The sequence below is a fragment of the Piliocolobus tephrosceles genome, chromosome 3, assembly GCF_002776525.5.
Source record: "Piliocolobus tephrosceles isolate RC106 chromosome 3, ASM277652v3, whole genome shotgun sequence".
NCBI classification, from domain to species: domain Eukaryota; kingdom Metazoa; phylum Chordata; class Mammalia; order Primates; family Cercopithecidae; genus Piliocolobus; species Piliocolobus tephrosceles.
The window spans coordinates 121,490,348-121,504,513 of record NC_045436.1 but is presented as its reverse complement, the minus strand read 5'-3'; the positions used below and the strand labels follow the sequence as shown (position 1 = coordinate 121,504,513).

Below are 14,166 nucleotides of genomic sequence, written 5' to 3'. Positions count from 1 at the left end.
TTACTACTTACTATTCCACCCCTCCATTTCAACTTTCTATATCTCATTATTTACAACTATTGAGCACTAACCTCAACCAAGATCAATTACAATCTAAATTCTGCAATTTTTGAATGCAGATATTGTTGGTGGTGATATTAAAAACAACAATGAGAATGATAACAACAGTATAAGTGGGCACTTACCATGCCAGGTTATACATTAAGTCCTTACATAACATTCAAAATAATCCTTATAGATATAATTTCTATTATACAAGAAAACCAAAACATTGAAAAATTAAGTAACTTATTCAAGATTTTATAGCTAGCAAATGGTGAAGCCAGGATCTGGACCCAAAAAGTCCAAATTCATAGGTTTATTCTCAGCATTAGGTTATGCAACCTCCCAGGATTCATTTTTTAGTAAACAAACATCTAAATTTGGGGAATTTTTGGTTACCATAGGATAAAGACAGCGGCCTATACCTAAGTTTCCCTACATAATCTCCAAAACATATGCATAATCACAAGAAGAGAAATAAAACAGTGACAGGGCTTCAGTATTACTAGAAAGCAGAATATTATAAATTTTTGCAAACTCCATCAGCACTCTCACTGGATTTCACATTGCTACAATCTTGGACAGAGAGCAGAAAATATGAAGAAATCACAGAAGAAAGTGAACGGCCTAACGGTAACAAAACACGTCCTAAGAAAAAGAAATTCCCACACCAAGTGCAGAAAATATTGATGAGAGGTATAAAACTGGTGGCAGATCTCAGCTGTCTAAGAATGTCAACCTGGGAGAGAAAGATGTTAACAAAAGAGGGGAGACATTCTTTGAGAGAGAAAGCTAAAGAGAGAGATGTTAAGAATTTGGTAAAAATCAAAGAGACCTACAAAACACACCAGTACCTCTCCACCACAAAAAGGTCATCCATTAAAAGCTCCTTTTCAGTATCCTAAGAGAAGAGAGTACTACAAAAGTAGGAATCTAAAAAGCACCTAAAACCCTTACCCTGTCCAAAAAGTAAGCACAAAAATCACTCTACTATACAAAGCTAATGTAAGAAGAAAACAGAAACCAGAATCAAAACATTTCAGCTATTGAAAATCCACACCCCCACAACTAATCAAAAGTAAGAAGATACTTAAGTGAATTATATATTCTTAACAAGCACTTGGCAACGTGGGGGGAAAAAACATCACAAAAAACCTTGAATTAGGAATTTAAAAACTAAGAACAGAAATGATCCATTCTACCCTTCCAGAAAAGAATTAAACAATATTTGACCCTGCATATCAAAATGGGCTTATGGTGTACGTGGGAAACTTGACTGAATAATCAACTCTGAGATATAATCTGGTAAAACCATTAGATGAAGACAAAGATTAAACACATAGGGCCTTAAAGCAAAAAGACCACATTACTTCTAAGAGTATGAAAATTGGGCTGGCATCTTATTTTTCAACAGCAAAAAATACAGCAACATACCAGTGAACAAAGTAACAGCCCAGAATTTTACATCTAGCCAAGCTTAAAACTATGAAAGCTACAGAAAAAATATGAAACATATAAAAACTCAGGAAATACCGTAATTCTCAGCCCTTTTTCAGAAATAGACTAAACCTGATTTCAAGACTTAATATAAAAACCACAATAAGCAAGACAAGATGGAGCTGGCAAAAGGACAGAAACAATGTGAAGACAGTAGTGTACAGAAATAGACCTATACATATATGGCAAAAAAACTGTTGACAAAGATGCCAAGACATTTCAATCAAGAATAGCCTTTTCCACAAACGGGCTAGAAAAACTGGACATTCATATACAAAAAAATTAACTTTCATCTATACTTTATGCAGTATATAAAGACAAACCCACAAAACTACAAAAGAGTGTACAAAATTAGTGTAAAGTCATGCACACTGATCTCTACTTTGTATGATCACATCTTTATCAATACTTTGCAACAGATGCAAAAATGAAGTTATAAAATTACAAAAATATAAACTGTCTACAAGAAAACAGCGTTTTGACCCTGTGTTAAAAAAGCTCTTAAGATAAAAAAGCATGAACCACAAAAAAGTATTCTTTTTGTGGTTTGAAAAATTGAATTTCAGAGACTATTGTAAAACATGTATCTGATAAAGAACTCATATCCAAATATATAAGGACATAAAAACTCTGTCAACCAATAATTAAAAACTATTTTAAAAACAGGCAGAGATTTTAAAAGACAGTTTATTAAAGAAGATATATGAATGGCAAATAATCATATTAAAAGACACTCAAATTCATGGCCAGTGATATGAAAATGAAAACCAAAATGATATACTACCACACACACATAAAAATGTTTAAAATCATATAAACAGACAACACAGAGTATAAGGAAGCTGCAGCACAACTGAAATTCTCATACACTTCTGGTGAGAATGCAAAATGGTACAGCTACTTTGCAAAACAGTTTGGCTGTTTCTTATGAAATTAAACATGGTCTTGGTCCTCCAAGATGGCCAAATAGGAACAGCTCCAGTTTGCAGCTCCCAGCAAGATTGACGTGGAAGACGGGTGATTTCAGCATTTCCAACATGAGGTACCTGGGTCATCCCACTGGAACTGATTGGAGTAGAGGGTGCAGCCCACGGAGGGAGAGTTGAAGCACAGTGGTATGTCACCTCACCTGGGAAGCACAAGCGGTCAGGGGATTTCCCTTTCCTAGCCAAGGGAAGCCATCACAGACTGTACTTGGAAAAATGGTACACTTCCGCCCAAATACTCTGCTTTTCCCACAATCTTAGCAACCAGCAGACCAGGAGATTCTTTCCTGTGCCTGGCTTGGCAGATCCTATTCCCATGGAGCCTTGCTCACTGCTAGCGGAGCTGTCTGAGATCCACCTGCGAGGCTGCTGCCTGGCGAGGGAACAGGTGTTCGCCATTGCTGAGGCTTGAGTAGGTAAACAAAGCAGCTGGGAAGTTTGAACTGGGCTCCACCCACCCCAGCTCAGCAAGACCTACTGCCTCTATAGACTCAACCTCTGTGGGCAGGGCTTAGCTAAACAAAAGGCAGCAGACAAATTCTGCAGACTTAAATGTCCCTGTCTGACGGCACTGAAGACAGCACTGGTTCTCCCAGCATGGCGTTCAAGCTCTGAGAACGGACAGACTGCCTCCTCAAGAGGGTCCCTGACCCCCATGTAGCCTGACTGGGAGACACTTTCCAGTAGGGGCGGACAAGACACCTCATACAAGTTGGTGCCCCTCTGGGACAAAGCTTCCAGAGGAAGGATCAGGCAGCAATATTTACTGTTCCTTTGTAGTCCTTAGAGACCTACAAAGAGACTTAGTCTCCCACACAATAATAATGGGAGACTTTAACACCCCACTATCAATATTAGACAGATCAACGAGACAGAAGGTTAACAAGGATATCCAGGACTTGAACTCAGCTCTGCACCAAGAGGACCTAATAGACATCTACAGAACTCTCCACCCCAAATCAACAGAGTATACATTATCCTCAGCACTACATTGCACTTATTCTAAAACTGACCACATAATTGGAAGTAAAACACTCCTCAGCAAATGTAAAAGAACAGAAATCACAATGAACTGTCTCTCAGACCACAGTGCAATCAAATTAGAACTCAGGATTAATAAACTCAAAACCACACAACTACGTGGAAACTGAACAACCTGCTCCTCAACGACTACTGCGTAAATAACGAAATGAAGGCAGAAATAAAGATGTTCTTTGAAACTAATGAGAACAAAGACACAACATACCAGAATCTCTGGGAAGCATGTGTAGAGGAAATTTATAGCAGTAAATGCCGACAAGAGAAAGGAGGAAAGATCTAAAATTGACACCCTAACATCACAATTGAAGGAACTAGAGAAGCAATAGCAAACACATTCAAAAGCTAGCAGAAGGCAATAAATAATTAAGATCAGAGCAGAACTGAGGGAGCTAGAAACACAAAAAACCCTTCAAAAAATCCATGAATCTAGGAGCTGGTTTTTGGAAAAGATCAACAAAATTGATAGACCACTAGTAAGACTAATAAAGAAGAAAAGAGAGAAGAATGAGACAGATGCAATAAAAAAAACGATAAAGGGGATATCACCACCGATTCCACAGAAATACAAACTACCACCAGAGAATACTATTAAGCCCTTCTATGCAAATAAACTAGAAAATCTAGAAGAAATGGATAAATTCCTGGACACATACACCTTCCCAAGACTAAACCAGCAAAAAGTTGAATCTCTGAAGAGAACAGTAACAGGTTCTGAAATTGGGGCAATAATTAATAGCCTACCAACCAAAAAGAGTCCACGACCAGACGGATTCACAGCTAAATTCTACCAAAGTTACATGGAGGAGCTGGTACCTTTCCTTCTGAAACTATTCCAATCAACAGAAAAAAAGGGAATCTTCCCTAACTCATGTTATGAGGCCAGCATCATTCTGATACCAAAGTCAGGCAGAAACACAACAACAAAAAAAGAGAATTTTAGACCAATATCCCTGATGAACATCGATGTAAAAATCCTCAATAAAATATTGGCAAACCGAATCCAGCAGCACATCAAAAAGCTTATCGAACATGATCAAGTTGGCTTCATCCCTGGGATGCAAGGCTGATTCAACATACACAAATCAATAAATGTAATCCATCACATAAACAGAACCAATGACAAAAACCACATGATTGTCTCAATAGGTACAGAAAAGGCCTTCAACAAAATTCAACAGCCTTTCATGCTAAAAACTCCCAGTGACTTAGGTATTGATAGAATGTTATCTCAAAATAGTAAGAGCTATTTATGACAAACCCACAGCCAGTATCATACTGAATGGGCAAAAACTGGATGCATTCCCTTGGAAAACTGGTACAAGACAAGGATGCCCTCTCTCACCACTCCTATTCAACATAGTGTTGAAAGTTCTGCCCAGAGCAATCAGGCAAGAGAAAGAAATAAAGAGTATTCAATTAGGAAAAGAGGAAGTCAAATGGTCTGTGTTTGCAGATGACCTGATTGTATATTTAGAAAACCCCATCTTCTCAGCCCAAAATCTCCTTAAGCTGATAAGCAACTTCAGCCAAAGTCTCAGTATACAAAATCAACGTGCAAAAATCACAAGCATTCCTACACACCAATTATAGACAAAGAGATAGCCAAATTGTGAGTGAACTTTCATTCACAATTGCTACAAAGAGAATAAAGTACCTAGGAATTCAACTTACAAGGAATGTGAAGAACCTCTTCAAGAAGTAGTACAAACCACTACTCAAGGAAATGAAAGAGGACACAAACAAATGGAAGAACATTCCATGCTCATGGAAAGGAAGAATCAATGTCGTTAAAATGCCCATACTGCCCAAGAAGGTAATTTATAGATTCAATGCCATCCCCATCAAGCTACCAAGGACTTTCTTCACAGAATTGGAAAAAACTACTTTAAAGTTCATGTGGAATCAAAAAAGACTCCACATTGCCAAGACAATCCTAAGCAAAAAGAACAAAGCTGGAAGCATCACGCTACCTGACCTCAAATTATACTTCAAGGCTACAGTAACCAAAACAGCATGGTACTGGTACCAAAACAGACATACAGACCAACGGAACAGAACAGAGGCCTCAGAAAAAACACCACACATCTCCACTGATCTGATCTTTGACAAACCTGACAAAAACAAGCAATGGGGAAAGGACTCCCTGTTTAATAAATGGTGCTGGGAAAACTGGATAGCCATATGTAGAAAGCTGAAACTGGATGCCTTCCTTACACCTTATACAAAAATTAACTCAAGATGAATTAAAAAATTAAATGTAAGATCTAAAACCATAAAAACTCTAGAAGAAAACCTAGGCAATAACCATTCAGAACATAGGCACGGGCAAAGACTTCATGACTAAAATACCAAAAGCAATGGCAACAAAAGCCAAAACAGACAAATGGGACCTAATTAAACTAAAGAGCTTCTGCACAGCAAAGGAAACTATCATCAGAGTAAACAGCAACCTACAGAATGGGAGAAAATATTTGCAATCCATCCATCTGACAAAGGGCTAATATCCAGAATCTACAAAGAACTTAAAACAAATTTACAAAACAAAACAAACAAAAAAAACAAACAACCCCATCAAAAAGTGGGCAAAGGATATGAATAGATACTTCTCAAAAGAAGATATTTATTCAGCCCCCAGACACATGCAAAAATGCTCATCATCACTAGTCATCAGAGAAACGCAAATCAAAACCACAATGAGATACCATCTCACACCAGTTAGAATAGCAATCATTAAAAAGTCAGGAAACAACAGGTGCTGGAGAGGATGTGGAGAAATAGGAACACTTTTACACTGTTGGTGGGATTGTGAACTGGTTCAACCACTGTGGAAAACAGTATGGCGATTCCTCAAGGATGTAGAAATAGAAATACCATATGACCCAGCCATCCCATTACTGGGTATATACCCAAAGGATTATAAATCATGCTGCCATAAAGACACATGCACACGTATGTTTATTGCAGCACTATTCACAATAGCAAAGACTTGGAATCAACCCAAATCTCCATCAGTGACAGACTGGATTAAGAAAATGTGGCACATATACACCATGGAATACTATGCAGCCATAAAAAGGATGAGTTCGTATCTTTTGTAGGCACATGGATGCAGCTGGAAACCATCATTCTTAGCAAACTATCACAAGAACAGAAAAACAAACACCGCATGTTCTCACTCATAGGTGGGAACTGAACAATCAGAACACATGGACACAGGGCAGGGAACATCACAGGGGATGGCGGCTGGGGGAGGGAAAGCATTAAGAGAAATACCTAATGTAAACGACAAGTTGATGGGTGCAGCAAACCAACATGGCACATGTATACCTATGTAAGAAACCTGCACGTTGTGCACATATACCCTAGAACTTAAAGTATAAAAGAAAATAAATAAAATAAACATACACCTATCATAAGACTCTCTAACACACTTTAGGGTAGTTATATAAGAGAAGCAAAGACATATGTCCACATCAAAATCTATATGCAAGTAGTTGTAATAACTGTATTCATAATTGCTCAGACCGGAAACAGCCCATATTTTCCATCAAGCGATGTAAAAACAAACTGTAGTACACAATGAAACAAAAAAAACAAATACCACGTGTTCTCACTTACAAGTGGGAGCTAAATGATGAGAACACATGGATACACAGAGGGGAACAACACACACTGGGGCCTACTGGAGGGTGGGAAGAGCGGGGAAAATAACTAACAGGTACTAGGCTTAATACCTGGGTGATGAAATAATATGTATGACAAACCCCCATGATGCAAATTTACCTATATAACAAACTTGCACATGTACCCCTAAACTTAAAAGAAAAAACAAAAATGAAATGAACATGCAACAAAATGGATAAAACTCTCAAGTTAATTATAATTAGTGATAGAAACCAGATTCAAAAGGCTACACATACTATACGACTCCATTTATATGACATTCTGGAAAAGAAAAAATCTATAGTGGATGCTAAGGTTTGGTTATGGGCTGGGGAGGTAATTATAAAGAGGCATGAGGGAACTTTTTTGCATTACGGAATGTTTTATATTTTCATTGTGGTGGTAGACCCATTACTGTACACTTTGACTTAACTGCATACATCTGAATTGATAGTGTACAAAATTTTTTATAACTACACACCTAAAAAGAGTGAAAAATTTACTTTATGTAAATTTCACATCAATAAACTTGATAAATTCCTAATCACATCCTTCTGTTTAATCACAGACTTCTACAATCTATTTCTAGCTTTTCATACATTTTATTTTCTCAAAGCACTATATATGCAACACAAGGTCTTTCACTATGGCTAGTCAGTCACTGTTTTCAGTACATTTATTATTTCTTTCTTTGTGTAATTATAGAACATATGATGTTAAAGCTTTTACCACTGATGTTAGGATTCTCACTTCCTGAGATGGTTTGGCTGTGCCCCCACCCAAAATCTCATCTTGAATTGTAATCCCCATAATCACCACATGTCAACGTGGGACCAGGCAGAGGTTACTGGACAGTGGGGGTGGTTCTTCCATGCTATTCTGATGATAGTGAGTTTCACGAGATCTGACAGTTTTATAAGCGTCTGGCAGTTCCTCTGCTTGCACTCACTCTGTCCTCCCACCCTGTGAAGAAGCTGCCTGCTTCTCCTGTGCCTTCTGCCATGATGGTAAAGTTTCCTGAGGCTTCCCCAGTCATATGGAACTGTGAGTCAATTACCTCTTTCCTATATAAATTACCCAGTTTTGGGTATTTCCTTATAGCAGTGTGAGAAGAGACTAATATAGTAAATTGGTACGGCAGAGAGTGGGGTGCTGCGAAAAAGATACCCAAAAGTGTGGAAGTGACTTTGGAACTGGAACAGGCAGAGGTTGAAATAGTTTGGAGGGCTCAGTAGACGACAGGAAGATGTGGGAAAGTCTAGAACTTATCAGTTTTGACCACTATCAGTTTTGATAGTGATATGGACAATGAAGTCAAGGCTGAGGTGGTCTCAGATGGAGACAAGGATCCTGTTGGGAACTAGAATAAAGGTGACTCTTATTATGCTTTAGTAAAGAGACTGGCGGCATTTTGCCCCTGCCCTAGAGATCTGTAGAACGTTGAACTTGAGAGAGATGATTTAGGGTATCTGGCAGAGAAATGTCTAAGTAGTAAAGCATTCAAGGTGTGACTGAGGTGCTCTTAAAAGCATTAAGTTTTATGCATTCACAAAAAGATGGTTTGGAATTGGAACTTATGTTTAAAAGAGAAGCAGAGCATTGAAGTTTGGAAAAAATGCAGCCTGATGATACAAAAGAAAAGAAAAATCCATTTTCTGAGGAGAAATTCAAGTCAGCTGCAGAAATTTCCATAAATAACAAGCAGGCAAATGTTAATCGCCAAGACAATGGGAAAATGTCTCCAGGCATGTCAGAGGTCTTCAAGATAGCTGCTCCCATCACAGGTCTGGAGGCCTAATAGGAAAAAAATGGTTTTATGGGGTGGGCCCAGGGCCCTGCTGCTTTGTGCAGTCTCAGGACATGGTGCCCTATGTCCCATTCATGGCTAAAAGGGGCCAATGTACAGCTCAGGCTGTTGCTTCAGAGGTTACAAGCCCTAAGCCTTGGTGGCTTACACATGGCGTTGGGCCTGCGGGTGCATAGAAGTCAAGAATCGAGGTTTGGGAACCTCTGCCTAGATTTCAGAGGATGTTATGAAAACACCTGGATGTCCAGGCAGCAGTTTACTGTGGGGGTGGAGCCCTCATGGAGAATCTCTTGCTAAGGCAGTGCAGAAGGAAAATGTGGGGTTGGAGGCCCCACAGAGAGTCCCCATTGGCACTGCCTAGTAGAGCTGTGAGAAGAGTGCCACAGTCCTCCAGATCCCGGAATGGTAGATCCAACGAAAGCTTGGACCATGAATCTGGAAAAGCTCCAACACTCAATGCCAACTCATGAAAGCAGTTGGAAGTGCGGGCTGTACCTTGTATAGCCACAGGGTGAAGATGCCCAAGACCATGGGAACCCACCTCTTGCATCAGTGTGACCTGGATGTGAGACATGGAGTCAAAGATCATTTTGGAACCTTAAGGATTAATGACTGCCCTACTGGATTTTACAGTGCATGGGGCCTGTAGCCCCTTTGTTTTGCCCAATTTCTCCCATTTGGAATGGGAGCATTTATCTAATGTCTGTACCCTCACTGCATCTAGGAAGTAACTAACTTGCTTCTGATTTTACAGGTTCATAAGTGGAAGGGACTTGACTTGCTCAGATAGGACTTTGGACTTGGACTTCTGGATTAATGCTGGAATGGGCTAACACTTTTGGGGACTGTTGGAAAGGCATGATTGTGTTTTGAAATGTGAGTACATGAGATGCAGGAGGGACCAGGGATGAAATGATACATTTTGGCTGTGTCTCCATCCAAAATCTCATCTTGAATTGTTATCCCCATAATCCCCACATGTCAAGGGCAGGACCACGTGGAGGTAATCAGTGAGTGATAGTGAGTGAGTCTCATGAAAGCTGATGGTTTTATAAGAACCTGGCAGTTCCCCTGCTTGTACTCACTCTGTCCTGCGACCCTGTGAAGAGGTGCCTGCTTCTCCTTTGTCTCCTGCCATGATTGTAAGTTTCCTGAGGCCTCCCCAGCCATGAGGAACTGTGAGTCAATTAAACTTCTTTCCTTTATAAATAACCCATCTCAGGATTTCTTCATAGCAGTATGAGAATGGACTAATATACTTCCCTCTCATTTTTATAAAATAAGAACAAAAATAATAGAATCTTCAAATAATTGCACAAACACCACCATGTTTATAGCTGCTTAAATAAAACTGTTGACAAGCAGGCACTGGCATCATAACACACACAAAAAAATCATTTTCTAGGTGACATGTTTAAATCTAAATCTGATGTGCAAAATGTGATAAAGAGATGTGAATGTATAATGTATAAAACAGGTGACTTAGAAGAAAGCTAACATATACAAGTTTAAGTGGGTTAACCAAGTAAATCATAACAGAATAATAAAGAATAATAGTAAAAAATAGCAGCAGCAAATAGTAATTACTATATGTCACATGACATTTCTAAGTACTTTACAAAATTAAATCATTTAATGTTCACAATAACCCTATGAAGGTAGGTTAACTCTATTTTATAGATTTATAAATTAAAACAGAACAAAGTGAAATAAAGTTGTCTAATGCCACAGAGTAGCAAAGCTGGATGTGAAGGATAAGAGAATACTAATATATAGAACACTTATGTATTAACAAACAGATATTCGAACAGCCATAAATTTCAATAGTCACCTTCTCTTCCAAGGTTTCACTTATAGATGTTGCTAGTTTCAACAGTTCTTCTGAATCTTGTTGGCATCTACAACTCAAAACAGAAAACCCTAACTTTAGTTTTCTCAACTGCCATAAACAGTAGGACATACTCAAAATTAAAATTTGGGAAATATATAAAAGAATGTGGGATTTTGCCAACAGGTAGCACAAAATGTTTTGCTGATTTAAAGATGATTGGCTTATAAATACATTACTTCAAAATCACACTTATATCAGTATATAAATAAGCTTAGTCTTTTTTCTTTTTCTTTTTTTTTTGAGACAGTCTCTCACTCTGTCACCCAGGCTGGAGTGCATTGGTGCAATCTTGGCTCACTGCACCCTCTGCCTCCTGGTTCAAGCGATTCTCGTGCCTCAGCCTCCCAAGGAGCTGGGATTAACGGCATGCACCACCATGCCTGGTAATTTCTGTATTTTTAGCAGAGACAGGGTTTCGCCATGTTGGCCAGGCTGTTCTCGAACTCCTGGCCTCAAGTGATCCACCCGCCTCAGCCTCCCAAAGTCCTGGGATCATAGGTGTGGGCCACCACACCCAACCCCAAGATTTAATCCAAAATATAAAAAGTGAAAACCTTCTGCAACAGTACTCTGACTTAACAGGGTATAAAGTTAAAAAACAAATTACTATGGATCAATAATTCAGTAATTCTCCGAATTTTTTTTTTTTGTTTTAAAAAGCTTTAATTTTTAAAGGCTTCAAAGTGGGAAAATTCACATTTAGTATGATTCCACTTTTAAAACCAATTTCTCCACTCCCACCAGGAAAAGGACTAGAAGGTCATAATAAATCTTTACACAGCTTGGCATATCTATTGGTATTGTAATTACAAAGGGCATAGTTACTTTTTAAATTATAATTTCTGAACTACTACTTTTATAAAAAGGCAAATACTTATTTTTAAACTTAAAACATTACCCAACATTTGGCTTGCGACTGTATTTCTCCTGAAACTGGTCCAAGGCAAGCATAGCTGAGTGAATCTCTAAAGGTGCCTATTAAGAACATTAAAAATTGGCCAACATTTACTGAGTGCTTGTATGTCCCAGGCACTGGGCTAAATGCTTTTAAAACACTATTTAACCATCACAATAAACACATTAGCTTAATACTATTTTTAACTCTATTTAACAAATAAGAAACCTGAAGGTTAGAAGTTAAATGACTTAACCTCAAGGTCATGAAGGTAAATGATTTAATCCCCTTTCCTTATTAAAATTTACAAATTTGGAACCTTTTAGTTCCTTCCTTATCATATTTCCTGCTATAAAATTACATCCATTAAAAAAAAATAGAATACATACTCAAGGCTTTTTTGGTAAGAAATATGCATTATATAAAAATGGTACGATTCAGAAAATCTTTTAATAAGATCATTTCTACAAGTTATTGAAATCGTCTTTTAATTATCAAAGTTGGCAAATCATTATAAAAGTGAAACTTTTTCCTTTTACTTTAACATTTTTTCTATGATACAAATTCCCATTTTTAATCCTCGGAAGTCAACTTTCGATATGTGAGTATAACCTTTATTATACTCACATTATAAGGCCCAACAGTAAGATATCTACATGGTCATTCCATTTTAACTTTATAATCACTTGCTAATTCTCATCTCTGATTCTGCCGCCTCTCTCAAACCTGTGTTTATTTACCTCAGGTTTGCTAAAATCCACAATAAGGCACTTTGGATGTTTTATCTGCCTCTCCAGTGGTTCCTGATATGGGGAAAAAAAAAATCATTACTTCAGAGTATGTGATTATTGGACAAAATATACTGTTATATATCAGTGCACTAAAAACTAGGGAACTCTCCCAAGGGTCTGAAAAAAGTAGGGTTGGGCTGATATGTTTTAACTGAAATAGAAACTAGCTACCACTCTTACGACCATACTTAAAAAAAAAAGTTAAATGCAATAAAACAACCTGCTCCACACAGTAAATTTGGGAACAATTAGTAAAAACATTTGCATACCTAAAAAAATTTATTATTTTAATCTAAAAGCTACCATATTTTTCTAATACCAGGTTATCAAGACTTATTAAATTCTGTATGAAGAACACAAAGGCAAAACAAACAAACAAAAAAAACCCAAAACATCCAACCAATCTAAAATTGAGACATATCCAATTAAAACTTGGAGACAAAGCACAAGGAGATATGCAGGAGCACATGTGACTAGATATATTATTTATTTATTTTTTATTCTAACTTCGGGTTGAACAAAGTCTTGTAAACGACTGGAGTTGTTAATAGTTCTGGAAAAGAAAAGGCAATTACATTAAAACCTCGAGAACTTGTAAGAAAAAACAGAGATGTGTTAGCTTATCCTGAGAAGGAGCCCAAGGATTTTAGTAGCACAAGATCCCTTAGTTCCCTGACACTACATTCTCTATAATCAGCTATTTACATTTTCCTTTCAATGCCAGTTGTTTTTAGAAATTATTTTACATTTCCAACAAACATACTGTGTTCTGAAATTAATAAAATTAAATTAAATTTTAAAAACCAGGATTAATAAGTATAATTTGAATATCTTCATTTTAGAAAATTAAATAATAATAAAGTAAAACAACTCTTGCTAAATCTTGAAAATACATTAGTTTTATTTCTTGTCTTAGAAAGTAAGTTGTAATAAGTATGATAAACTCTTTGATAATTCACAAAGGTATAGTTCCTTTCGGGTATACCCATTTAGCTCAACTATATGTATATGGTATCTGGCTATAAAAGATGTGTAAATTTTTTGTTAATATCCATTTTATTCATTTATTTCATCAGATTAATTCCATTTCCCTCAAAGCAGGTATAAACGAAAAAAAAAAAATTCTGTTTCACATTTAATCTGTTTGGTTAACTGAGTAGTTACTTCATTGTCTCTTCTGCCTTTCTTTTTCTGTAAAGAAATATTTTTTAAGCAGAAAAAAAAAAATACTTACAAAGAAAACTGTTTTAGGAGTCTTAACTTGGACAGCTATGCCTCCATGTAAATATGGTTCCAGTTCTGTAGTGTCACCAATACTAAAAGAAAATGGTGATATCACTAGAAGAAAAAAAATTGAAAAGTTATACAGGGAAACAGATATTTAAATTTCAACTCTTATTGTCATAAAATTTTAATTATTCCCAATTTACAAAATTAAAAAATTCCAGCATAGTGGTTTTTTGATCGTTTGTTTGTTTTTTAATGAAGAGCTGGGAGGAGTGTGGGGACCTAGACAGAGTGTTTTTTCCAATGTGAAACTCCAGGACTTAAAA

General features: G+C 37.1%; 1 protein-coding gene across 4 annotated transcripts in view; it reads right to left on the bottom strand.

Annotated features, from left to right (window-relative positions):
• UBA6 (ubiquitin like modifier activating enzyme 6) overlaps positions 1-14,166 on the bottom strand; it is a 73,967-nt gene that overhangs the window by 31,156 nt on the left and 28,645 nt on the right. For all 4 annotated transcript variants that reach the window (XM_023232137.2, XM_023232141.1, XM_023232140.3 and 1 more), the window contains exons 10-13: positions 13,848-13,951; positions 12,563-12,625; positions 11,826-11,902; positions 10,868-10,934 (exon numbers count right to left, since the gene is read on the bottom strand). In XM_023232137.2, coding sequence (XP_023087905.1) covers positions 10,868-10,934; positions 11,826-11,902; positions 12,563-12,625; positions 13,848-13,951 — 311 coding nt within the window. The remainder of the gene's footprint in view (positions 1-10,867; positions 10,935-11,825; positions 11,903-12,562; positions 12,626-13,847; positions 13,952-14,166) is intronic.